Source organism: Nannospalax galili, unplaced genomic scaffold, assembly GCF_000622305.1.
Source record: "Nannospalax galili isolate Female #2095 unplaced genomic scaffold, S.galili_v1.0 scaffold290, whole genome shotgun sequence".
Lineage (NCBI taxonomy): Eukaryota > Metazoa > Chordata > Mammalia > Rodentia > Spalacidae > Nannospalax > Nannospalax galili.
The window spans coordinates 8,040,766-8,066,774 of record NW_008331486.1 but is presented as its reverse complement, the minus strand read 5'-3'; the positions used below and the strand labels follow the sequence as shown (position 1 = coordinate 8,066,774).

At 51.5% G+C, this 26,009-nt stretch overlaps 1 protein-coding gene across 1 annotated transcript in view; it reads left to right on the top strand.

Moving 5' to 3' along the window:
* The window catches only part of Miga2 (mitoguardin 2), a 35,586-nt gene extending 10,046 nt beyond the window's left edge, over positions 1 to 25,540 (top strand). The window contains exons 4-16 of the mRNA XM_008826032.2: positions 636 to 748; positions 1,478 to 1,595; positions 1,903 to 2,036; positions 11,137 to 11,254; positions 12,018 to 12,118; positions 12,672 to 12,787; positions 15,832 to 15,904; positions 16,054 to 16,140; positions 20,864 to 20,962; positions 21,137 to 21,271; positions 22,840 to 22,893; positions 23,517 to 23,633; positions 23,838 to 25,540. Coding sequence (XP_008824254.1) covers positions 636 to 748; positions 1,478 to 1,595; positions 1,903 to 2,036; positions 11,137 to 11,254; positions 12,018 to 12,118; positions 12,672 to 12,787; positions 15,832 to 15,904; positions 16,054 to 16,140; positions 20,864 to 20,962; positions 21,137 to 21,271; positions 22,840 to 22,893; positions 23,517 to 23,633; positions 23,838 to 24,044 — 1,472 coding nt within the window. The 3' untranslated portion in view covers positions 24,045 to 25,540. The remainder of the gene's footprint in view (positions 1 to 635; positions 749 to 1,477; positions 1,596 to 1,902; positions 2,037 to 11,136; positions 11,255 to 12,017; positions 12,119 to 12,671; positions 12,788 to 15,831; positions 15,905 to 16,053; positions 16,141 to 20,863; positions 20,963 to 21,136; positions 21,272 to 22,839; positions 22,894 to 23,516; positions 23,634 to 23,837) is intronic.
* The last annotated feature ends 469 nt before the right edge of the window (positions 25,541 to 26,009 follow it).

The following is a 26,009-nucleotide window of genomic DNA, read 5'->3' as shown; positions in this document are numbered from 1 at the left end:
ATTTTTATTATTTTATGTGTATGAGTATTGCCTGCATGTATGTGAGTGTACCCATGTCGTGCAATGCCGAGGAGGTCAGACGAGGGCGTCGGATTCCCCTGGAACTGGAGTTAAGGATGGTTTGTAGCTGCCATGTGGGTGCTGGGACTCGAACCCAGGTCCTCTGCAAGAGCAGTCTGCACTCTTAACCACTGAGCCATCTCTCCAGCCCCTGGAAAAGAGAATTCTTAACCAGCCACTCAATCAAGCACGTAGGGAAACTGAGTGAGGAGGCAGGAAGTGTCCCAGCCTCGCTCTCAGCTTGTTCCAGTCTGTAGGGACCCCTGCTCAGGGCTTGGCCCTGTGCTAGCCGAGCAGGCCGCAGGAGGGTACCCAGGATGGGCTATATGTCGAGGGTTTAGAGATAGTAAGACAAAGGTTGTTTCCCTGGATCTCAGCTTTCTGTTCATTCACTCTGACACTATTAATCCGTTTAGCATGTACCCAGCCCCAGCTCTGAGCAGCTCTGCTAAGTGTATGTGCTCAGTGGGATCTGCTGATATGGTAGTTGAGGAGGTTGGAACTTCCAGAAGATGAGGCTGGGAGGGAGTTTGGGTAGGAGGACACCTGTCTGATCCGTACCCTTCTCCTCACAGGCTACTCCAGCCGGAGGGTTCAGAGCCCCAGTAGCAAGAGCAATGACACTCTGAGTGGCATCTCCTCCATCGAGCCCAGCAAGCACTCAGGCTCCTCCCACAGCTTGGCCTCGGTGAGAAGCCCAGGTGGGATGCTGATAGGGTAGGGGCTACCAGGGCACTCTCAGACTTTGCCCTCAGGAAGCTTCTGGACTGGTAGGGAGATGGTGACAAGTTCCCTTCCTTCTGTCTGCATGGGGGCTTCAGAGCCTGTTACTGATCCCTGAAGGCACCAGTGGGAGACAGGTGTGTGGGTGTGGAAGGGAGGAGCTTATCTGTGACAGCACCTGCCATCCTCACACCTCAGACCTTGAATAAGCACCTGGGTGGTACCTAGGATGGGCTAGAGATAGTGAGACAAAGAGAGGGTTGTTTCCCCGGATCACAGCTCTCGGTTCATTTCCTCGTGCTCCTATTAATCATTCAGCATGTACCTGGCCCCAGCTCCAAGCCAGCTCTGTCCTGGGATACAGGGTGAGCCAGTGGTCCTTGCCCTTGTGAACGAGAGGCTCCAACACAAGGTGGCTGCTGTCTGTCTTACTTCTCTGACTAGGAGAGCAGGGCTGGGGTTTTCATGTGGGGCTGGCATCGGCCTCCATATTTCTTCCTGCCTTGGCAGTTTCTGTGGGCCATCGTCAGGCATTTGAGTTGGTGGATCCAGCTGGTTCTGAGGATGTGGACACTGGCCCAGCTCACTTAGGGGCAGTATCTGGGAAGGTGTGTGGCATGTGGTTAGGCAGTGGGGGTGAGCTTAAAGGGGTCCCGCCAAGGGCTCACTCCCTGCCCTTGTCCTTGGTCTCCAGATGGTAGTGGTAAACACATCCAGCCCCACAGCTGCGTGCTCAGACCCATGGGAAGCCAGAGGGATTGAGGAGTCTGTGCCCACCATGGACGGCAGCGCTGAGAGCCTGTATGTGCAAGGTGCGGCCAGGAGGCTGGCTCAGGGCCTTGGGGAAGCAGTGTGCCAGGGAGGAGTGGGCTTCTGACCCCTTCTTCAGTTCCTGCCCCATCGGCCCCAGCTCCCCAGTCAATGCTTTCCAGCCCCTTCTGGATAGATGGCACATCCTGTCTGAATGAAAACTGAGTAACCCTGAAGAAATGTTAGGACCCAGCTGCACAGCCTGCTGGGCTCTCGGCCTGCCGTGGCCTCCTGCCTCTACACTCTGTCATGTCCCCTCAGGACTGAGATTTGGGGCCTGACCCTCCCTCTTCTCTCACATGTGCTCAGGCATGGAACTGTTTGAGGAAGCTCTGCAGAAATGGGAGCAAGCATTGAGCGTAGGCCAAAGGGGAGACAGTGGCAGCACCCCTGCCCCAGGGGACCTCCGGAACGTGGAGACCGCGTCAGAAGCACTGTCAGAGGTAGGTACTCTCGCGTCTCCTGTCCCTGACCCCCAGGCCCCCACCATTTAAGAAGGATGGCAGAACGGAAGGCAAACAGACCAAGAATGTGCCGTCTACCAGTGCGCACCCACTGGAGTCGTCCATCCATGGAGTGCCACTCAAAGTAAGTACAGTAGCATACATAATGTATAGCACTGTGCCTGGCCTTGGGATGACTCAGCAGACCCAGGCTGATAATCAGACCCTTATCTCAACTCTGTGCAGCAGCAGGTGTGCTGGAGGCAGACCCAGCAGATCGGCCTTGGTTCATGGTTGCCTTGGGTTTTCTTTCCCTTTTCCTATTTATTTAAATATTTTATTTTATGTGTATGAGTGTGTTGCCTGCCTGCATGTGTGTAAGTGCACCCCTGTCACACAATGCCCTAAGATGTCAGAAGAGGACATTGGATCTACTGGATCTAGAGTTACAGATGGTTGTTAGCCACCATGTAGGCGCTGGGAATCAAACCCAGATTCTTTGCAAGAGCAGCCAGTGGTCTTAACCGCTGAGCCATGTCTCCAGCCTCTGCCTCTTTTTTTTTTTAAATTTATTTATTTTACATGTATGAGTGTTTTGCCTACATGTATATATGTTCCCCACATGCTTGCAGTGCCCTCAGAGGCCAGAAGAAAGTGTCAGAGCCCCTGGAACTGAAGTTTCAGATGGTGGTTAGCTGCACGTATGTGCTAGGAACCAAATCCTGGTCCTCTGGAAGAGCAGCCAGTGCTCTTAACTGCTGAACCATTTTTTTTAAGCCCTTTTGGGTTTTCTTTATATATTTTGGTAGCATCATCCAAGCTTTTTTAAAAAAACATACTTAAGTAGTCTTATGACTTCATTTATTTAGTTAGTTATTTATTTGAGGCAGAGTCTTAGGTATCACAGGTTGATCTTGAACTCACTGTGTAGCTGAGAATGACCTTGAACTCCTGACCTTCCTCTCGCCATCTCTCAAGTGCTGGGATTCTAGGTGTGTGCCACCATGCCCAGTATTTGTTTTTTGAGACTGGATCTCCCTGTAGCCCCAGCTGGCTTAGAATTTTCTGTGTGGACCAGGTTGGCCTTGATTTCATGGAGATCCACCTGTGTCTGCCTCCTACATCCTGGATTAAAGGAATGCGTGCACCACCACATACATGAGTGTTTTGCCTGCATGTATGTAAGTGCACCATATTCCTTCAAGATTTGTAGAGGCCAGAAGAAGACATTGGATCCCTTGGAACTGAGGTTGTTAGCCTCAATGTGGGTGCTGGGAACCGAACCCTGGTCCTCTACAAGAACAGCCAGTGTTCTTAAGTGCTGAGGCATCTCTCCAGGCTCTTTATTTCTTTTTCTTCCTCCCTCCCTCCCTCCTTCCTCCCTCCCTTCCATCCTTCCCTCCCTCCCTCCTTTCTATCCTTCCCTCCCTTCCATCCTTCCCTCCCTCCCTCTCTCTCTCTTTCTTTCTTTCTTTTTTTGGTCCTTTTGAGACAGGGTCTCTCTGTAGCCCCATGTGGCCTGGAACTTACTGAGTAGACCAGGTTGGCCTCAATCTCACAGAGATCCGCCCGCCTCTGCCTCCCAAGTGCTAGGACTACAGGTATGTGCCACCATGCCTGACTGTTCCCCTCCCTTTTAAGATTTATTTATGTGTACTTGTGTGTCTGTGTCTGCCCCGGTGTGTGGGTGCCCAAGGAGACCAGAAGATGGTGTCAGATACCCTGGAGTTGGAGTTAAAGGCCAGTATAAACTGATCAGTGTGGGTATTGGGAACCAAATTCAGGTCTTCTGGAAAAGCACCAAGGGCTCGTAACTGCTGAGCCTTCTCTCCAGCCCACCATGCCCAGTTTTATTTGGTGCTGGGGATGGAACCCAGGGCCTCATATGTGCATGGGAGGCACTCTACCACCTGAGCTAAATCCCTAAGCGCTTGTTTTGGTTGTTGTTTTTTTTTTTTAATATTTTATTTATTATTTTTATTTTATGTGTATGAGTGTATTGCCTGCATGTATGTAAATGCATCCATGTCGTGCAGTGCCGCGGAGGTCAGAAGAGGGCTTCGGATTCCCCTGGAACTGGAGTTAAGGACAGTTCGTAGCCGTGATATGGGTGCTGGGAATCGAACCCAGCAAGAGCAGTCAGTGTTCTTAACTGCCGATCTCAGGTATACCAAGCTGGCCTCCTGCTCACCATGCAGCTAAGGATGACCTTGAATTCTGATCCTCCTGCCTTTGACCTCCCAAGCATTGGGTCATAAGCATGTGTCACCAGGCCCAGGAAAGATAAATAAAAGACTGAAAATAAACATTGCTATAAAAAGTGCACCATGTATATTCTAGGATATATGTTCGTGAGACATTATTTTGTAGTATAATCAGTAGGAAATGCTGGTGTGCATGTGCACGTTTATGGAGGTAAAGGGTACAGTGGTGATCTCTGGAGAGAGTTCTGGAGACAAAGGCGGAAAACTTCAATTTCCTTGACTTTTTTCAGTGCCTTTTTTTAATTAAAAAAAAACAAACAGCCTTCATGGTGGTGCACGCCTTTAATCCCAGCACTTGGGAGGCAGAGGCAGGCAGATTTCTATGAGTTCAAGGCCAGTCTGGTCTACACAGTTCCAGGACAGCTGGGGCTACAGGGAGACCCTGTCTCAAAAAAGACCAAAAAAAAAACAAAAAAGAAAAAACCCAAACAAATGAACAGACAAATAAATAACCAAAAACAAAACAAAGCAACTGACAAAACCAAGAAACCTTTTGTGCAGTGGTAGGAATTAAACCGTGAGCCTGGCATGGATTGTGCACGTGGTCTGACATTGAGCTCCGCCCCCAGCCCCCTGTTTGAGTATTATAAGTGTAAGCAAATGTTACGACAATACTGTGGGCTGTTTGTGTTTTACTCTTCATTGATTTTTGTTTTATTCTTAATTCTACGTACGTACATGCGTCTGTCTCTCTATGTGGATATGTGTACAGGGGCAGGTGCCCTGGCAGGCTAGAGGCGCTGGGTCCCCTGGAGCTGGAAAGCTGGAAATACAAGTGGTTGTGAGCCACCCGACATGTAATCCCAGCCTCTTAGGGGGCAGAAGCTGGAGGATCATAGCAAGTTCAAGGCCAGCCTGGGCTACAAAGTGAGCTCTAGATCAACTTGCGCTTTGGAGTGAAACCCAAACAAAAAACCTTGAGGGAATTTCACAGGGACTATGTTGCCCAGGCAAGGGGACTGGAAAGCACCTGCTGGCCGGTGTGTGCCCCAGGCTCAGGCCAGGACCCCTTGTGGCAGCTGGTCCCACAGAGAGGCTGGCCTGCAGAGGACGTGTCCTGCAATCCTGTCTTTGTGCTGACTGCACCGCCACTGACCCCCAGCCAGCTAGCTGGCTTAGGAGCCTGGGAAACAGCATGCAGTGTAGTGTGTCTAGTGTGCCTGTCTGCCATCCTGGTGGACAGCTGAGCTCAGAAGTCATGAGGACCATGCCTGGGGTGGGAAGAGGAGACCCCACATGCCACAGGCCCCCTCTGCCTGTCCATGTGTGGACCGGCAATGAGCACCCCCACTCCTGTGTTAGTGATGGGGTTTGAGAGAGGTGGCCTTGGTGCCCATGACATCTGGCATCTATCACTTGTTATTTTTTTTTTTTTTCTTTTTTGAGACAGGGTCTCCTTGTAGCCCCAGCTGTCCTGGAACTCACTATGTAGACCAAGCTGGCCTCGAACTCAAAAAGATCTGCCTGCCTCTGCCTCCCAAGTGCTGGATTAAAGGCGTGTGCCACCATGCCCAGCTGGACTCCTTGTATCTTTTCCTAAAATTGCATTTATAGCCAATATGGTGGCCCACGCCTTTAGTCCTAGCACTTGGGAGACAGAGGCAGGTGGATCTCTGTGAGTTCAAGGCCAGCCTGGTCTACATAGTGAGTTCCATGCCAGCTGGGGCTGCAGAGAGACCCTGTCTCAAAAATGCCCCCAAAATTGCATTTATTTATTTGTGTGTGTATGTGTGTGTGTGTGTGTGTGTGTATAGGTGACACTGTAGAGACCAGAGGACAACTTGTGGGAGTTGGTATTTTGCTTCCACCTTGTGAGTCCTAAAGAATCGAACTCAGGTCATCAAGCTTGGTAACAAGTGCCTTTACCGGCTGAGCCATCTCACCAGCTTAAAAAAACTGTTTTTAGTGCCATAGCCCGTTTGTGGAGGTCAGAGAACAGTCTACTTGAGGAAGTTCTTTCCTTCTTTTATGTGGGATGTGAGTCCAAGGATTGAACTCAGATCATCAGGCTTCATGGCAAGCCTTTTACTCATTGAACCATCATGCTGGCCCTCTTTTCTTTATGGGGGGGGCAACAAGATTTTACCATTTAGCCCTGTCTGACCTGGAACTCACTCACTATGTAGACCAGACTGGCCTAGAACTCACAGAGATCTGCCTCTCTGCCTCCCAAGTGTGCGCCACCATGTCACACTCTTAAGTTATGAAGTTAGAACTTGCGTTGTTTTCCTTACTGTGAAAGCATTAAATACCCTTACAGAACAGCAGAGAGGGCTGTATTAGGAGGGTAAAGAGCCCGGCTGTTCGGAAAGCTCACAAACGTGGCTGCAGCCCCTGTGCTGCCACGGCCACTGGTCCTCAGAGGTGCTCGGTGCTCGCAGTCACTGTTGGTGTTTTGTCTCTTCTTTTGGTGACAACCCTTTGCTTCTCCCTGGAGTCTTTTTAGTTTTTTGTTTTTTTTTTTATGTGCATGAGTGTATTGCCTGCATGTATGTTAGTGCTCCTGTGTCGTGCAGTGCCGCGGAGGTCAGAAGAGTGCATCGGATTTCTCTGGAACTGGAGTCAAGAACGGTTCATAGCCGCCATGTGGGTGCTGGGAATCGAACCCGGGTCCTCTGCAAGAGTAGTCAGTGCTCTTAACCTCTGAGCCATCTCTCCAGACCCAAGTTTTATTTTATTTTTAATTATCTGTGTGTCTGTGTATGGGTGTGTGCACATGGGTGCAGGTGCCCACCGAGGCCAGAAGAGGGCATCCCTGGAGCTAGAGTTACAGGCAACAGCTGCCTGATGTGAGTGCTGGGAATTGAACTTGGGTCCTTTGCAAGAGTAATGCTCTTAACTTCTGAGCTTCTCTCCAACCACAGGGATGGCTCAGAGGTTAAGAGCCGAGGCCACTCTTGGAAGACCTGGATTCCATTCTCAGGACCTACATAGTGACTAACAGCTGTCTGTTAACTCCAGTTCCAGAGGATCTGATGCCCTCTTCTGGCCTTCACAGGCATTGCACTCATCTGGTCTACCTCTATCCATGAGGGCCAAACACTTAATGCACATAACATAAAAACAAATAGATAAATAAAAATTAAACAGCTGTATTGAACAGTATTCATGTCGGCACAGTTCACCCACGTACGCTGCAGGTCAGTGGCTTTCGGCATATTCACATATTCATGGGGTTGTGGCCATCAATCTTGATCTTAATCATTTATGAAACCCCACATACTTCAGTCATCACCCCAACATTTCCTCATCCCTGCCCCCCAGCCCTCCACAACCATGAGTCAACCCTTTCCACATCTAGATCAGCCTAGTGGTACAGTGAGGTTTTCTGTGGATGGCTTCCTTTGCGTGGTGTAATGTTTTCAGTATTGGGTTGGACCACAGATACCACTTCCTCTCTGTTGAGGGCTGCGTGACATTGTGGTGTAGGACATCCGCGTCTCTCCGTTCTTCCCCACGTGCATGCTTTGGGTTGTCTCTGCTTTGGGGCTGTTAGGGGAGTATTGTGGGAGTGCTTACGTGCAAGTTACAGAGTCAAGTCTCTCGGGTGCATTATGTAGGCACAGAGCTGCCAGTTTTCCACGTTCCCTGTATGGCAATGCTGTAGTAATCTTTCAAGGAACTGCCACTACTGTCTTCCAGAAGTGGCCGCACCATCTTCCACTCCCTTGGCAGCTTGTGAGGACCCAGTTTTCCCATGTGCTCACCAGCCCTTCTTATCTGTCTTTTCGGCACAGCTGTTCTGAAGTATGTGTGTGTGTGTGTGTGTGTGTGCACGCATGCATGTGTGGTGCAGGGAATGGAACCCCTGCTTTCTTCCTAATTATGTGTACAGCTGTGTGTCAGCATGTGTGTCTGAGTTCTAGAGTGAAGTGCCCACAGAGGCCAGAAGAGGGTATTGGATCTCCTGGAGCTGGAGTTCAAGGTGGTTGTGAGCCAGTGTGTGGGCTGGGAACTGAATACTGGTCTGGTCCTCTGCAAGAGCAGCAAGTACATTTAACCATCGAGCCATGTCTCTAGCCCTAGTCTGTCTGCTCTCTCTCTCTCTCTCTCTCTCTCTCTCTCTCTCTCTCTCCCTCCGGAGCTAGAATTACAGACAACTGTGAACTGCCATGTAATTGCATGGAACTAAAGCTGGGTCCTGTGCAAGAGCACCCGGTGTGCTTAACCACAGAGCCGTCCATCTCCAGCCCCTAGTGTTTCTTTAAAAAAAATTATCACATTTTTATTTATTTTGTGTGTGGCGGGGGGTGCATTTGCTGCAAGGCACATGTGTAAGTCAGAGGACATCTTATGAGAGTCAGTTCTCTTTTTCCACCATGTGGGTCCCACGGATCGAACTCGGGTTGTCAGGCTTGGTGGCAAGTGCCTGTATTTGCTGAGCCATCTTGCTGGCCCCAGTCTGTATGTTTCCTCTGGAGAAATGTCTATTCCCCAAAAAGCAAAAAGGAGTGGACAGGGTTAATTTATTTTTAGTTGTGTAGGTGTGTGTCTGTGGTGGGGTATGTGCATGTGAGTTCTTATGATTCTGATGTCACATCTGTGAAACTTTGGCCTACCTGAGGTCATTTCTCAAAGAACTAGCAGACATCTCCCAGAACTGCCAGGCCAGCTCCACCGGCCTCAGAGGGTGATGGAGCCCAGCAGTGTGACCTGGGTCCAGAGTCCTGTAGGTCTGTGCCCAGTCCTTCTCACCACATTTTAGCTAGATGTCCTGGGCCACTTAATCTCCTTGCGCTTTCTCTGTGGAATGGGATCATAGGTCCCAGCCTCAGAGGGATGCTTTGCGGCTGAGCGGCAGGTTCCTGGTCTGCAGTGAGCATGCAGTGATGGCACCTCTCTGTCTTCCGGCCCTTTCTCAGACTTGATGAGCCCTTATCTGTCTTCTTACTGCAGGAGCAGGTTCTGCTCTGGCAGCATCTATGGAAAGAGTGGTCAGGCCAGCTCTTGCTTCACCCTGGGACCAGGACATTGAAGCCCCAGGGTAGAGAGAGTGTCACCTGACCTCTCATGTATGGGGCTGGAGGCCAAGGGTAGCAGCCAAGCCATGGAGTCCGCAGGAGGCTGTGCCCCCATTCCAGCTCCCACCCGCCACCTCGCCAGTGTTCCCCTGCTGTTTGTGTCCTTCGCAGATAGCCCTTTGCTGCCTAGCCTTGTCAGTGTAGGTCCTGACCCCCGTTGACTCATGGAGCTCCCCTTCCTTGGTACCCCAATGCCACAGGAACAACTGTTATCTGTCCACAGCTGTCTCCTCTGCCCCAGCTACTCTCTTAACATGGCAGTGCTGTGTTTGGTCCCCTTCTCCAGGGAGGCCATGGAGGAGGCTGGAGACCACAGGGCAGGGATTTTGCAGGCACACAGGGTTCATACATGGCAGGGGACTTCAACTCGGCTCGTTCTCAGCTCAGTCTAGGCCCCCAGTGTTCTCTTGTGGTAGTGAACCTCAAAATCCCAGCATCTCCTGCTTACCGTGATGACCAGGCTCCCACAGAGTACTTTCATATACTACTACTGACAGAGAAATTGAGGCTCAGGATAAGTAGACTGTTTGCTGGAAGCCACACAGTTTGGAACTGGTAGTGCTGAGATCTGAACAGGTGTACTCGGCCAGGAAGGTGCTGCTGAGTAGACAGCCTTGCGTTACCTGGACAGTTTTCTAGAGAGCCTGTTAAAAAAGAAAAAGGGGAAGAAGGAGGGTTGGGGTGTGTCTCAGCTGACAGTCAGCGCCTGACACACAGGAAGCCCTGTGCTCAGTCCCCAGCACTGCCTAAACCGGTATGGCTGGAATCCCAGCACTGGGGGGGTTTCAAGGTCATCCTTGGCTACACCATGATTTTGAGGCCAACTTAGGCTATGTGAGACCCTATCTAAAAACAAACAAAACTAAAAAAGAGTGGATAAGGTTAATGTATTTATTTTTTTATTTTCTATGTTTTTTGGTCTTTTTGAGACAGGGTCTCCCTGTAGCCCCAACTGGCCTGGAACTCACTATGTAGACCAGGCTGGCCTTCAACTCACAGAGATCTGCCTGCCTCTGCCTCCTGAGTGCTGGGACTACAGGTGTGTGCCACCATGCCCAGCTCGGTTCATTTATTTTTAATTGTGTAGGTGTGTGTCTGTGGTGGAGTATGTATGTATGAGTGCAGGTACCCTTGGAGGCCAGAAGAGGGTGTGGATCTCCTGGAGATGGAGTTACAGGTAGTTGTGAGCTGCCCAGTATGGGTGCTGGAAACTGAACTCTGGTCTTGTACAAAAGCAATACATGCTCTTAACCGCTGCGCCATATCTCCAACCCCAGGCAAGGTTAATAATAGCCTTCCATAGCCTGGTATATTTGAAATAGAATGTCAGCCTAGGGTCAGCGTCAGAACTGCTCAGGTTTCATTCCAGTTTGTTGGGGGTTTTTGTGTTGTTTTTGTTTTTGAGATGGAGTGTTGCTGCATAACCCTAGCCAGCCTGGAATGCTGCATAGTCCAAGTTGGCCTTAAACTCCAGAGATCCTCCTCTCCTGCCTCTGCTCTAGAGTGCTGGAAATACAGGTGAATGCCACCACACCTGGGCTGCTGAGAGATTTGCATGTCTTTCTGCTACTAAGCTTCTGGGTATGTGTATTGACATGTATGTCGTGGCTCTGTTGGGTCTGGCCACAGTTCAGGGGTTCACAGCTGCACATGGCTGGTGCCTCCTGCAGTGGGCAACACAGGTCCAGAGTGTGTACTCTTGACTGCTGGACCTGGAGCCCTCTTGCTTTTCCTCGGGGGCCTGGCTAGGAAAAGGGGCCCCGTTTGCACGGGGAGCTTGGTGGCTCTGGTTGAGGGTCATTGTTTTTGTTGCAGCCTGAGTCACAGAGGAGGGAGTTTGCTGAGAGGCTGGAGTCCCTGCTGCACCGGGCCTACCACCTGCAGGAGGAGTTCGGCTCCACCTTCCCATCCGACAGCATGCTGCTGGACCTTGGTGAGTGGGGCCATGCAGGCTGCTGCAGGTTCAGGGTACCAGGAATGGAGGTTGGGAGGAGGCAAGAGAACCAGGACCTGGTTCACCAGTGCCACAGATGAAACAGTCCCCAGGACCTTGCTGCACAGAGAGGGAAACAGGCATTCCCTGAGAGATGGCAGGCAGAAACCAAGCCAAGATGAGGCTCCAGGAGTCCATGGTCAACGTGCCTTGCCCTGGCCTCTCGGGAATGGCCTTGGGGCTGTGTCCACATCTCCCTGATGGCTCTTCAGAACTTTGGGGCTCACGTGGTGGTTAGTCAAAAGCAGCCTGGGAGCCACAAGAAGATCTTCTGTCACTCTGGAGGTGAAGGGATGTGACACTACAGAAGGAATCAGCTTCCCCAGCCTCCTTCCCATGCCTTCTTGTGTGCCAGGCCCTCCCTCAGTGGATGCCATCCCCTGGTCCATCCCAGGGTACACCGAGCCCTGTGGGAACACAGAATAAGAGTCTTTTCCTATAATGCTGAGAGGTCACCAAGCCTCAGATCCAGGGATCATCAGTCCTCAGCAGCCTGGTGGCCACATCTACCCAGTGCCACCGCTGAGTATATTGTAAGCATTGACGGCATCAGGACAAGCCCGGTATCCTCATGGAGCTCAGGGCAGCTTTGTACCTTCCCTTGTCTGGCCCAGGCAGAGCTTCTGGGGGTCTGGGTGGCAGTGCCATGTGCCAGGGTTCCTGTCAAGGGCTCCCAGCTCATTCTAGTCTCACTCTTTTCTAGAGAGGACCCTCATGCTGCCCCTGACAGAGGGCTCGCTACGTCTGCGGGCCGATGATGAGGACAGCCTGACCTCAGAAGACTCCTTTTTTTCAGCCACTGAGGTGACTTGGGTTAGGAGACCCAGAGGGCTTGGGCCCATCCCTTTGGGCCAGTACTGGGCAGTGGGGACATAGGAGTATCATTGGGTACAAGCCCTGCTTCCTGGGGACTCTGCGAAGGTACCAGGACAGAGAGACCTGCAAAGCTGCGTGTTTATGGGTTTCCTAGGTGAAAACACAGGTTTCCCTACAGCCTACAGGTTCCAGTCCACACTGACTTCTTGCTTTTCTGACCCACTGGTCTGTTGCTTGGCATTAGTCTGCTGCCATGGCTGTGGGGTGGGGGAGACATGGCGTCCTTGCTTAGGACCAGAGGGTTAGAGCATGTGTCCTGTAGACAGTCCCTTTGGGCAGGCACTTGGAGGTAGGGTTACTGAGGGCTAGGGCTGAACATGAACCTAGGCCTTCTGTCTCTGTCTCATGTGCCAGTATGCCCCTGGCATCTCCCTGATGGGGACATGGGCAGGCCTCTGGGGTGGCCCTTGTTGGGAAGTCCAGGCTGGTGCTCTGGCCCCCATGGGGTGCCACTCATTAACGTCCTTGGCCTCTCCCCCAGCTCTTTGAGTCCCTGAAGGTTGGAGATTACCCACTCCCCCTCTCCAAGCCTGCTGCTGCCTATGAGGAAGCCCTGCAACTGGTGAAGGAGGGCAAGGTGCCCTGCCGAACACTCAGGTGAGAGGATGTCAGAACTGTGGGTGAGCTCCAGCCCTGGGGAGGAGGTACAGAAGCCCATGGTGACTAGTTTACCACTGGGTCACTGGGTGAATGCAGGCTGACTGGGGTCGGGGGTGGCAGGGTCATAACCACTGCCTCCAGTCAAGGAGGGCCTGGGTCCTCAGAGGACCATCTAACTGACCATAACGATCACAGTAAAGATCAATGTGGTTAATAAAAAATGTGTTTGTTCTCAAGAGGTCCAGCTGTAGCACCACAGTGGACATGTCCAGTGTCCTGACCCTGGGTATCAGAACAAACTTAGGGCTGGGGTTCAGTGCTAGAGTGCTTCTGCTTAGTGTACAAGGACCTGAGACAGCCCTGAGGACTCAATCTCTAGTACAGAGGGAGGGAGGGAGGGAAACAAACAAATGGGATAAAGTACAGCCTTGGAAACAGGCCCAAGTTTCCTGTAGCTTCACTTTGTGGTGTGTGGCCCTGGCAGATGCCTCTGTGTCCTGTGCTTATAGCGGGCCTTATCTGTCTTTTGGGGGTAGGTTAGTTTGAGATAGCATCTTGCTATGTAGCCCAGGCTGGCCTGGAGTACTATCTTGAACATCTGATTCTCCCAAGTGCTGGGATCACAGATGTGCACCACCACACTCAGTTTATGTGTGCCAGAGCTCAAACCCCAGGGCTCTTTGCACTCTAGTCAAGCATTTTACCATCTAACCTACATTCCTCAGGCCCAAGCCCTCTTTGTAAATCTTTTTTTTTTGGTCTTTTTGAGACAGGGTCTCCCTCTAGCCCCACCTGGCCTGGAACTCACCATGTAGACCAGGCTGGCCTCAGTCTCACAGAGATCCAAGTTTTTAATTTGTGTGTGTCTGTGTGTCTGCGTATGGGTATGTGTATGTGAATGCAGTACCTGTGGAGGCCAGAAGAGGGTGTTGGATTCTCTTGGAGCTGGAGTTACAGATAGTTATGGCTGCCTGATGTCCTAGGAACTGAACTTGGGTCTTACGAAAGAGCCTTTTAACTTAAATTTTTATTATTTTGTTTTTTTTATTTACTTATTTGGTTTATTTGAGACAGGATCTCTCTGTAGCCCTAGCTGGCCTGGAATTCACTATATAGACTAGGCTGGCCTTGAACTCACAGAGATCTGCCTCCCTCTGCCTCTGGAGTGCTGGGACTAAAGGTATGCGACACCATGCCTGGCTTTATTTTGTTTATTATTTTTGAGCCATTCCTCAGGCCCTTAAACCTCTCTTTAAATTTTATTTTTAATTAATTTTTATTTTATTTATTTATTTATTGGTCTTTTTTGAGACGGGGTCTTCCTATAATCCCAGCTGGCTTGGAATTTACTAGGTAGGTCAGGCTGACCTCAATCTCAGCGATCACCTGCCTCTGCCTCTTGAATGCCGGGATTAAGGGCATGTACCATTATGCTTAGCTATTTTTATTTATTTATTATTATTATTTTGTTGTTTTTGAGACAGGGTCTCCCTGTAACCCCAACTATCCTGGAACTTGCTATGTAGAATAGGCTAGCCTCAATCTCACAGAGATCCACGTAGCCTAACTCTGTCTCCTAAGTGCTGGGATTAAAGGAGTGCGCCACCATGCCAGGCACCAGACCCTCAGAGTGTGTGTGCATATGTGTGTCTGTGCATGCCTGTGCTAGGGGTGTATGTATGGAAGTCAGAGGACAACTTGCATGAATTAGTTCTCTCCTTCCCACCAGGGTTCTGGGGATTGAACTCAGGTTTTCAGACTTGGTGTCAGACACCTTTACCAACTGAGCTATCTTACCAGCCCAGGGCCCTGTTTAAAAAAGAAAACATTTTGGGAGTTGGAGAGATGGCTCACCAATTAAGAGCACTGGTTGCTCTTGCAGAGGACCTAGTTTTGAGTCCCAGCACCCACAGGGAGGCTAACAACCATCTTGTAGCTCCAGTTCCAGGGGATCTGATGCCCCCCATGGGCATTGCACAACACAGGTGCACCTACCTACATGCCAGCAATACACTCGTACACATAAAATAAAAAGTAATAAATAAAAATGTAAAAAAACCCATTTTTATTAGCATATATTCCATATATATATAATAGTGGGTTTCATTATGACATTTTCATACATGTGCATACTGCCTATTGATCATATTCAGCCTTTGCCCCCTTTGTTGCTCCACGCTTTCCTTCCTCTTCCCAAGTACCCCTCTATTTATATCATGTCTTTTTGTGTTATGTGACCAGTGAATTTGCTGACAGGAGCACAGGCACCTTACCAGCGGCCACACCACTGAAGAAAATGTCTCTCTCCCATCAACCATTAATTAACTACATGTAAATCTCAGGGAGGGTGGGCGCCCCATGAGCCCCTCCCCACTCTTGGCCCTCTTAAGTGAACTTTGCTACATGGTGTGGAACTCAGTACTTAGTTTTCTGAACATGGCTTGTAGATTTAAGTACGTTTCAAAGTCCATTGACGGGCTAGGTGTAGTAGCCGCCTCTATTCCCAGCACTTGGGAGGCAGAGGCAGGAGGATCTCTGTGAGTTTGAGGCCAGCCTGGTCTACATAGTGAGTTCCAGGCCAGCTGAGGCTACAGGGAGACCCTGTCTCAAAAAAAAAAAAAAAAAAAAAAAAAAAAAAGTCCACCGACTACGAACAGTTGAAAGCTCTGACTAGTGGTGCCGTGATTTGACAGAGCTGCCATCTGGGAGCTGCTTGGCCATGGTGGTCAAACATGGTGAGGGTTGATTGAGGCTTACAGGAGGCTGAGGCCAGCCCAGGTTCCATAACCAGACCTGCCACCTGTGTCCAGTGTCCGAGAGGCCAGTATTGCCTCAGAGAGCATCCAGTTACCCTCTGCCTTTGTCTGGTGGGAGACTGAGGCCTAAAGAGGGGCTGACAGCAGCCAGAGGTCAGAATCCCAGGCTGAAGTGGGTATAAGCTGGATCTCGTCCCCCTTTCCCTGGAAGGTGCACCCTCCCTATAGGGTGGGGCTTTGCTGAGCAGGACCAGGTTGGGTGACACCATCTGTGTCTCTCCTCAGGACAGAACTGCTGGGCTGCTACAGTGACCAGGACTTCCTGGCCAAGCTGCACTGTATACGACAGGCCTTCAAGGTGGGTATGGTGCAGGGGCCTCTCAGGGAGCGTATCAGTCTGTCCCATACAGGGTCCCAATGTGTAGATCGATCATCTGCCCAGCCATGGCTCTGCCTTCTCCGTGGGCTCTGGAAGGCTGCCAGCTCACCCCCTTCCTCTTTCCGCAGGGACTTCTAGAAGACAGGAACAACCAGATCTTCTTTGGGGAGGTTGGCCGGCAGATGGTGTCAGGCCTGATGACCAAGGCCGAGAAGGTAGCCAGCGAGGGGCCGCTGTGTCAGATGCTTCCACACAATCTCTGGCTAAGAAGCTTATTTCTGTTTTTTTTGCTTTGCTTTGTTTCCTTGGCTACTGGTTGGTTCTTTTTTGTTTGTTTGGGGGTTTGTTATTGTTGTTGTTTTGAGACAGGGGCTCCCTGTGGCCCCAACTGGCCTGAAAGTTAGTATGTAGACCAGGCTGGCCTTGATGTCAAAGAGACCTGCCAGCCTCCACCTCCCAAATGCTGGGATTAAAGGCATGCGCCACCACGCCTAGCTTTAATTAGCTCTTTTTTTTAAAATTTATTTATTATTTTTATTTCATGTGTATGCGTGTATTGCCTGAATGTAGATAAGTGCACCCGTGTCATGCAATGCCTGCAGAGGACAGAAGAGGCTGTCAAATCCCCTGGAACTGGAGTTACAGACGGTTGTTAGCTGCCACGTGGGTGCTGGGATTCAAACCCAGGTCTTCTGCAAGAACCACCAGTGTTCTTAATCTCTGAGCCATCTCTCCAGCCCCTAATTAGTTCTTTTAAAAACAAAACAACATGGGTTGGAGAGATGGCTCAGCGGTTAAGAGTACTGTCTGTTCTTGGAGAAGACCTGGATTTGAATCCCAGCACCCACATGGCAGGTAACAACTGTCCATAACTCCAGTTCCAGGGGATCTGATGCCCTTTTCTGTCCTCTGTGGGCATTTCATGACATGGGTGCACTTATATACATGCAGGCAATGCACTCATATACATAAAATAAAAGTAAATTAAAAAAAAAAACTTGGGCTGGGCGTGGTGGCGCATGCCTTTAATCCCAGCACTTGGGAGGCAGAGGCAGGCAGATCTTTGTGAGTTCGAGGCCAGCCTGGTCTACATAGTGAGTTCTCGGACAGCTGGGGCTACAAGGAGACCCTGTCTCAAAAGACAAAAAAAAAAAAAAAAAAAAAAAATCTTAACAACAAAACTGCTTGGGGCGGGGCAACAGCTCATTTGGTGTTGGTTGTACTACATGAATTCAGATCCCCAGAGCCCGTGTAAGTATAAAAAGCCATGTGCAGCAGTGTGTGCTTGTGATCTCAGTGCTGGGGAGGTGGTGACAGGCAGATCCCTGGGGTTCACTGGTCATCAGTGTTCTTGGTGCATCCCAAGCCCTAGTGAGAGATCCTGTCTCAAAAAGTGAGGTGGATGTTGCCTGAAGAATTATGCCTTAGGTTGACCTCTGGCCTCCATGCACACGTACATGTGTGTACACATATGCACATATCCACACATCCACATGCATATAAGTATACACAAACACTTTAGAGCCAAGTGGAGGAACTTTGCATCTTCCTGTGGCTGTGAGGGTGTAGGAGAGCACTGAGTCTTTCCTGTGTCCCAACTTGGAAAGCAGAGATAAATATTCTTTCCTGTGACTCCAACACGTGGTTATAAAACTTACCAGTTACAAAATGCAAACCATAGAATGTGCCCTGCATGTGCCCAAGATGACCCTTACCACAGTCCAGAATGTAGGTCTGCCCATTCCACGGACATTCTGATTACGGCTCTTGTTGCCCACATCCCCAGCCTGTGCTCCCTCCCTTCTGATGGCTTGGTGGGTACAGGGTGGCTCACCCACCCCATATCAGCATGTTGTGGTGGTAGTGACAGCAGAGTGCTCCATCATGTGGATTAGCTCTGGTGTGTCCTCAGTGGACAGAGGTCAGGGTGGCATCTGCTCTTCACCATCAGCTGTTAATACTCCCATCATTCCCATGAATGCCTGGGATGTCTGTATCTCAGATCCTGCCAGTTTATGCTCTGAAAGGCCTTCGGTCCCTGGTGGCAATGTAAGAGTGTGTTCTCTTGTCTGGGTGCTACTAGCTGTTTGTAATCCTCACCTCTGCCCTTTCATCCTGTGCTCCATGGCCCTTTGCTGATGGTTGCACAACTTCTGATGTTTACTGCCCACTTGTCCCTTTCTTTGTTAATGGGTTGGAGCAAGTCTCTTGAGACAGGATCTCCTGTAACAGGCTGGCTCTGTGGCAGAGGGTAACGATGACCTCCTGATCCTCTTGCCTCTGCCTCCCAGATGATGGGATTACAAGGGTACACTGCCATGCCCAGCTTATTTTATTGTCATTTTGGGGGGGATTTTTTTTTTCTTTTTTGAGATAGGGCCTTACTACGTGTCTTAGCTGGCCTAGAAGTCACTATGTAGACCAGGTTGGTGTTTGGTTTTTTGTTTTTTAATTACTTTTTTTTTAAAGTTACTTTTATTTTGTGTGTACGAGTATTTTGCCTGCATGTATATAAGTGTACCTGTGTCATGCAGTGCCCACAGAGGCCAGAAGAGGGTACTGGATCCCCTGGAACTAGAGTTTCAGATAGTCGTTAGCCACTGTGTGGGAACCAAACCCAGGTCCTCTGCAAGAGCAGCTACCACTCTTAAGGGCTGAGTCATCTCTCCAGCTCCTCGTTTTCTTTTTTTTTTTTTTGAGACAGGGTCTCACTGTATAGCCCTGGTTGGCCTAGAACTCTGCTTCCCAAGTGCTAGGATTAAAGGCATGTCCCATGAGGCAGAGGCAGATGGATCTCTGGGAGATCAAGGCCATCCTGATCTACATAGTGAGTTCCAGGACAGCTGGAGCTACGGGGAGACCCTGTCTCAAAAAGATTAAAAAAAAAAAAAAAAAAAGACCTGTGCTACCACACCAGGCTAAATTACATTTTTTATTTATTTTGCATGGTGGGGGTTTGCATGTGTGCCGTGGTGCACATATGATGGTCAGAGGATAACCTATGGGAGTCTGTTCTCTCCTCCCATCATGTGGGTTTCAGGGATCTGTCCTGGGTCATCAGCGTACCTTGACTTGCTGGGCCATCTCACCAGTCCTTTTTTTGTTTTTTTTCTCACTCTGTAGCCTAGGCTGCCTCAGGCTCATGGCCATCCTCTTGCCTCCGCCTCCTGAGTGCTGGGATTGTTTATGTCCTGCTGGAGCAAAGCTATTGACTAGGCCCCTTCCTGCCCTCCCTCACTGGAGGAATAGAGTTAAAAGCCCGGCATCTGCCCTCATTCTCTGCCTGCTTGAGACCTCCTGGTCTAGCTGCCCTCAGTACATTCTGAGCACTGTTCAATGGCTCTGCTGAGCATACTTTGCCCTGTGCAGTTGGGTGGCCTAGGGCTTTGGATGTATGCCAGACCCTTTCCCTGCTTTGGCCCGTTTCCTGTGCTGCCCCTCTGAGCCGCCCCTCTGAGCCCAGCACACTGTTCTTCAGTTGTTTATGTATTGTACTTATTTTTATTTTATTAGCGTTTTGCCTCCATGTATGTAAGTGCACCTGTACATGCAATGCCCATGGGGGTCTCAAGAGGGCATTGGTTTCCCTGGACCTGGAAGTTAGGGGCAATTGTTAGCCACTGTGTGGGTGCTGGGAACCAAACCCAGGTCCTCTGCAAGAGCAGCCAGTGCTCTTAACCACTGAGCCATCTCTCCAGCCCCCTCCTTAAACAGCTCTGTTGTGAAATACACGTAGAAAAGCATATGCAAAGGTATATGGCCTGATGACTGAGAGGAACCGGGGCGCTCCCTCTGAGGCCTTGTCACTCTGCAACCTACTTGTGGTACCCTCTCCCCTCCCCAGGCCACGAGCCAGATGCAGCTGTGCCCAAGGCCAGTGCAGAGCTCCAATAACTCTCGACAGGTGATTACTCCTGCTCCTGCCACCTGCCCCAAAGTTCTGTGAGCTGTATTTGCTTCTCTACCCCCAGCAGCTCATCCGAGCCTTGCCACAGTCTTGGTTTAACTGGGAGGAAACAGCCTAGGGAGGGAAAGGAGCCTGCAGGGGCTGCTGAGCAAGTGAAACAGAGCCAGGCTTTGCAGCCAAGTCGGAGGGTCCAGCCTGTGCTCTTAGCTGGCTCCCATGTCCTCTCAGGAGTAGGAGGAGGCCAGGAGTGAGGGTAGCTTAAGACCAGGCCATGCTGAGCAGGCCTCTGCCACCTCTGCCCCAGTGTAACATTAGGCTTTGTTATTTTATGAAGTAGCAGAGGTCCTTGGCAGCTGCCAAGCACCACGCTGAGCCCTGTGACTGGAGCAGGAATCTGTGGGGCCCTATCAGGGCCCCCGGACAGGTGGACATAGACCAGGCCACATCTTTGAAAATGCTGGCACTGTGGGAAGTGCCAAGCTCCAGGGTTGTACCACCAGGTAATTTCCTAACTGCAGCCATGGGCCAAGGCTGAAACCTCTCTGACCCTGGTGACCCTGTGAGTGGATGTACTTCTATGTATCAGCCAGGCTCCTAGGCAGGCTTGTCCCACTAAGCCACACAGAGCCCCTGTAAGCAGCTTTCTTTGCTGCTTATGGGGTGCTTAGGTCCAGGCTGGGCTGATGGCAACACAGATGGGAGGTCAGCTCCTGCAGAACAGCCCCATGCATCTCACCCCTGAAAACTGCACCTTCTCCTGGGTACCTCCAAGCTGAAATCATGTCCTGGCCATGTCCCCCTCCCACAAGGCAGCAGGTGCTTGGTAAATGAGCTAGCTGGGTAAATGATATGGCTGGGTGCCCTGATATGGAATCCACGCGACACACCCTGATTCTCTGGAAGATTCAGGCAGAAGACACTTCTTGCCTTTCTGGGGCCCTGTCTTTGCACGTTCCTGCCCCTTTGAATCTTGTCCAACTGGGTCTCAGAGCCTCTCCCACAACTAGAACAGGCTGTGCTTCTCCTCACAGAGTCCCAAAGGCTTCCTGGAGACCTACGAAGAGATGCTGAACTATGCCCTGAGGCCTGAGACCTGGGCCACCACCCGCCTGGAGCTGGAGGGCCGTGGGGTAAGTCAGCTCCTACTGAACTACCTGGCATGTCTTACCACTGACTGAGGTCACTGAACAGGGAATGGGGTTGTGCCCAGCTCTGCATCTGTTTAAGTACCGGAGCTGGCTGACCCCTGCACAGAGCCGGGGTTCCAGTCTCCCTACGTGTCAAGCACAGCTCCCCTCTTACAGGTGGCATGCATGAGCTTCTTTGATGTTGTGCTCGATTTCATCCTTATGGATGCCTTCGAGGACCTTGAGAACCCCCCGTCCTCGGTGCTGGCTGTGTTGCGGAACCGCTGGCTGTCTGACAGCTTCAAGGAAACGGTACGCCACTGTCCCTCTCCCATACGTGCATGTTACATGACCCTGGGCATTCATTTGTCTCCCTTCCTACTGTCCCTAGAGTGGGACACTAGGATTGGGTATCCATGTCCCAGCCCTTCCACTCTTGGGCTAGCCCTTGTCCCCCTGAGACCTGGGGTGCCAGGCCGGGGCTTTCTCCAGGCAATGCAGCACTCTGGCTCTGAACCAGCAGGGTGTGCTTTCCCACTGGCATCGTGCCTCACCTGCCCTTCCCTGCTCTGGGATGGCACTGATTCCATTCAGTTTTAATGTATCCTGTCAAGTTAAAATAGGGATAAAGCCGGCATGGTGGCACATGCCTTTAATGCCAGCACTCGGGAGGCAGAGGCAGGTGGATCTCTGTGCATTCAAGGCCATTCTGTTCTACATAGTGAGTTCCAGGACAGCTGGGGCTACAGGGAAACCCTGTCTCAAAAAAACCAAAAAAAAAAAAAAAGGGGTGGTGGTGGTGGTAAACTTCCTTGAACCCCCAAAACAAACAGCTAGCAGTGACACTTTGGCAACATTGTACTGCTGAAGACTAGTCTTCAACTGGGCCATTCACAGACACACTCTGGTTTCCTGCAGCCACCAAATGAGGTGGGTGGGATGCTGTGTCATGGCTATTTTACTGAGGCAGAAATTGAGGCTTGGGGAAGACAAATACCTAGTTAGGAACCCATAGTAATAAGGGTTAGAGAGCCTAGATTCAAAATTAGGTGTGTCTGGGGTGGAGAGACAGCTCAGAGGTTACGAGCATTTACTCCTGTTTCAGAGGACCCAAGTTTAGTTGGCAGCACCTATATGGTCGCTCACAGCCACTTGTAACTCCGGTTGGCTTCTATGGGTACCTTCACACACATGGTGCATGTAAATTCATGCAGGTACACACACATATGTTTAAAAAAAAAGTAAGTGGGGGCTGGAGAGATGGCTCAGCGGTTAAGAACACTGGTTGTTCTTGCAGAAGACCCAGGTTCGAATCCCAGCACCCACATGGCGGCTATGAACCGTCCTTAACTCCAGTTCCAGGGGATTGGACGGCCTCTTCTGTCCTCTGTGGGCACTGCACGACATGCAGGCAATACACTCAAACACATAAAATAAAAAATAATAAATAAAATACTTCTTTTTTAAAAAAAGTGTTTTTGGGGCTGGAGAGATGACGGTTAAGAGCACTGACTGCTCTTGCACAGGACTTGGGTTCGATTCCCAGCACCCACATGGCAGCTACGAAGCGTCCTTAACTCCAGTTCCAGGGGAAACCAAATCCCTCTTTTGACCTCCGCGGCATTGCACAACATGGGTGCACTCACATACATGCAGGCAATAAACTCATACACAAAATAAAAATAATAAAATATTTTTTTTTAAAAAGGGTCTCTGATGCCAAATTTAGGGGAGAGATAAAGCCAGACTTGGGCACAGAGTGCCATCTTGCTGGTTGGGTGGGGCTCAGTTGTGGGGAGGGCTTGTCCTGAGCTGGGGGGTTAGCAGGGCTGTGGGTTATAGTATTCTAACTCCGGGATGGGGGCCTATCTGTGTTTTAGGCCCTAGCCACTGCCTGCTGGTCTGTCCTGAAAGCCAAAAGGAGGCTTCTGATGGTGAGTGATTGACCACACCCCTTGGGGAAGACTGTGCTGATCAGGATTCCTATCCAGTTGGGTTGGGTTGGGTAGGGAAGGGGCAGGTACAGGGAGGTCTCCAGAGCACCCCCCTCCATGCCATCTTTGGGCTTTCACTCCCCACACTCACTGACCTGCCATTTCTCTCTCCACTGGACCAGGAACCCTAACATTGTATAGATCCACCTTGTTTCCTCCCCCAGGCACAGCCCAGGGCAGCCATCAGCATATGTCCATGGACTCAGCAGAGGAGAAAAAGCACCCCAGAAGGGAGGGAGGGCAGGCCAGTGGACAGAGGCTAGGAGTAGACAGAGCCCTTCCTCCTGCCCAGTGGGCTGCTGGCATCTGCTCCATCACAGCTGAGATTCACTATGCCCCGTGTCTACCAGGCTATGCTACCCAGCTAGTACCAGCTGCCCTGGCCAGTGCTTTGGGCTCTTGCTGAGCCCCAGTTCCACCTGAGGCAGCTCTCCCAGCTACCCTGCAGTATACACTCCAAGTGAGCAGTACACACAGGGCCACTGAGCCAGGACATAGATGGGCCTGTAGATGATCCCCCTTCCCAATCCCAGCTTGGTCCTCAGCCCTTATACCTACCACAGGTGCCTGATGGCTTCATCTCCCATTTCTACTCCGTATCGGAGCATGTTAGTCCTGTGCTCGCCTTTGGCTTTCTCGGACCCAAGCCTCAGCTCTCAGAAGTGTGTGCTTTCTTCAAGGTACATGGGAAGGTCCCTTCTCCTGATACAGGCACTCCTCAGTGCCAGAGAGGGTGGGGGCCTGCACTGCTGCAGAGGAAAGATCTAGAAGGAGTGCCAGGATGGCAGGTGCCCGACGAGGGGGGGTGAGCTGAGGCCTGGTGGTGGAGAGGACTTTACAGGGTGTCACAGGACCCAAGCCCAACACCAGTCCCTCACCCCCAGCACCAGATTGTGCAGTACCTGAGGGACATGTTTGACCTGGACAACATGCGCTACACATCGGTGCCAGCACTGGCAGATGACATCTTGCAGCTGTCTCGGCGCCGCAGCGAGATCCTGCTGGGCTATCTGGGGGTGCCGGTGGCCAGCAGCACTAGGCTGAACGGGGCCCTGCCTCAAGAGAATGGGCCCCTGTCAGAGCTGCAGTAATGGCAGGCATAGGCTGGAGTGGGCCTTGCTTACATGGGTGATGGGTAACGGCAGAGAAGGCCGCCCCTCCCTTCCTTTGGGTTGGCATCCAAAGGCCTGGGTGGCCAAGGGCCATTGTCCCTGAGCCTATTCCACCCCCTCATCTGGGAATCCCAAGACCCAGATGACAAATTTCCACAGGGAGGGTTGGAACTACTAGGAGCCTAACCAGCTTCCCTAGGTTCCCTGGGGAGCAGAGACAGTGCCAATGTCAGCAGGGCCTGGTGGGGGGAACGCAGTGAGAGAGGAAGGAGTTGTGGAGAACTGAGAGGAGAGCTTGGGTGTTCAGAATAGGGGACCATGACCGTCCAGCGCCCGTGGGGCTGCAGACGCTCCAGGAGTGCCAGGACAGAAGGGAAGGGTAGGACAGCAGTCACTGGGTCCTGGCTAGGAGCCACCTGCAACTGTGCAGTCCCACCATCCAGAGGGACCAGGAATGGGCCTACTCCCCCTGTGCTCACATCTGGGCTGGGATCAACCCTTGATGAGCCCAGGCACCACCCAGGACGCTGGCCTCCCACACTTCCATGCCCTGCCAAAGTGTCCCGCCCACCTCTGCCACCACCAAAGATGGAGGAGTGAAGCTGGGCACTCCCCACTCTCCCACAGACCTGGAACTCCCTTGGTGGTGCTAGGCTCCAGCTGAGGGTTCTAACCTGGGCTCACAAAGGCAGCTCACCTGTGCTGCTGGCTGCCGCCCCAGAGGCAAGGGCCCAGGGACCACAGCTAGAAGGGCAGAGGACATGCACTGGGGCCAGCTCCCCACCCTCTTTCAGACAAGAAGCTGGGCTCGGCACTTTGCCTTTTACTCCACGCACAAGCACTCTGGGACCACGCTGGGGCCTAGAGCCTGCCTCAGGGCTGGCACCACCAGGCCCTGCAGCCGGTTCTGTTGTTAGCATTTGGCCCAGCAGCCACAGGGGTTCTGGCAGTCCCTTCCTGCAGACTACTTTGCCAGTGTTTCCGTCTGGGCTGGGAAGTTTTATTTATTGCCTTAACACTTTATTTGGAGGCTCGGCCCCTTCCAGATTGTGAGACCCTCAGGAGAAAAGACTCCTGTTTGGTCTGGAGTTGAACACTGGCTCCTAGGACCACGTCCCTCCCTGGAAGGGGGGACAGGGCTCCCAGGGGCAAGCGGATGCCATGAGGAGGGGCGGTGCTGGGCATGGCTCTGGCTCCCACTCCTCTCTGGGGCCGATGCCGGGGAGGGAGCAGCCCCCACGCACTCACCCCGACATTCCGTTCATTTGCACTAACCCCACGCTGTGAATGTGACCCTGGGCCAAGGCCCACTTGATTTGCCCCTCAATCACACAGCAGTGGCATCTTTATCTTGTCCTTGTTTACGCGTCGACGCACTGCCCTCTAGCACCCAATCTGTTGCAGCTTCCAAAATCCGTATGGTAGAGTATGTGCACTGACTGTGAGTCAAATAAACCGATTGAAAAAGCCTCTTCCATGCTGTGTGTTGCTGGGCATGGGGGTTGGGGGAATATGGCAGCAACTGAGCAGGCTGGAGAGCTGCCCTTTGGTGCTGTGGGTAGGAGTTCCAGAAGGAGCAAGATCAGCCTGGCAAGGGCTGTGATCCCTCTTGGGGCCACATGGCAGCTGAACAGGGAGGTTCTGCACATTCTCAGGGCAGGTGAGGTGCGTGTGTGCACTGGGTGCCCCAGAACTCATCTAGCTCAGGTGCCTTCCCTTGGAGACTGCTTCTCTCTGGACCTTAGTTTCCACATCTGTAAGATACAGGTGTTCAACACCCTCCCCCCAGGAGTGCAGAAGGACCGGGACAGGATCCCGGAGGATTGCGGCCTGCCAGCTGCTCTGCATGTGTCCCCACGGGTAGTTAGAAATCAAGACCTGAGTTTAATCCCCCACACCCAGGTGGTAGCCAAGCAAAGCCCATAGCAGCCTATAATCCTGCTG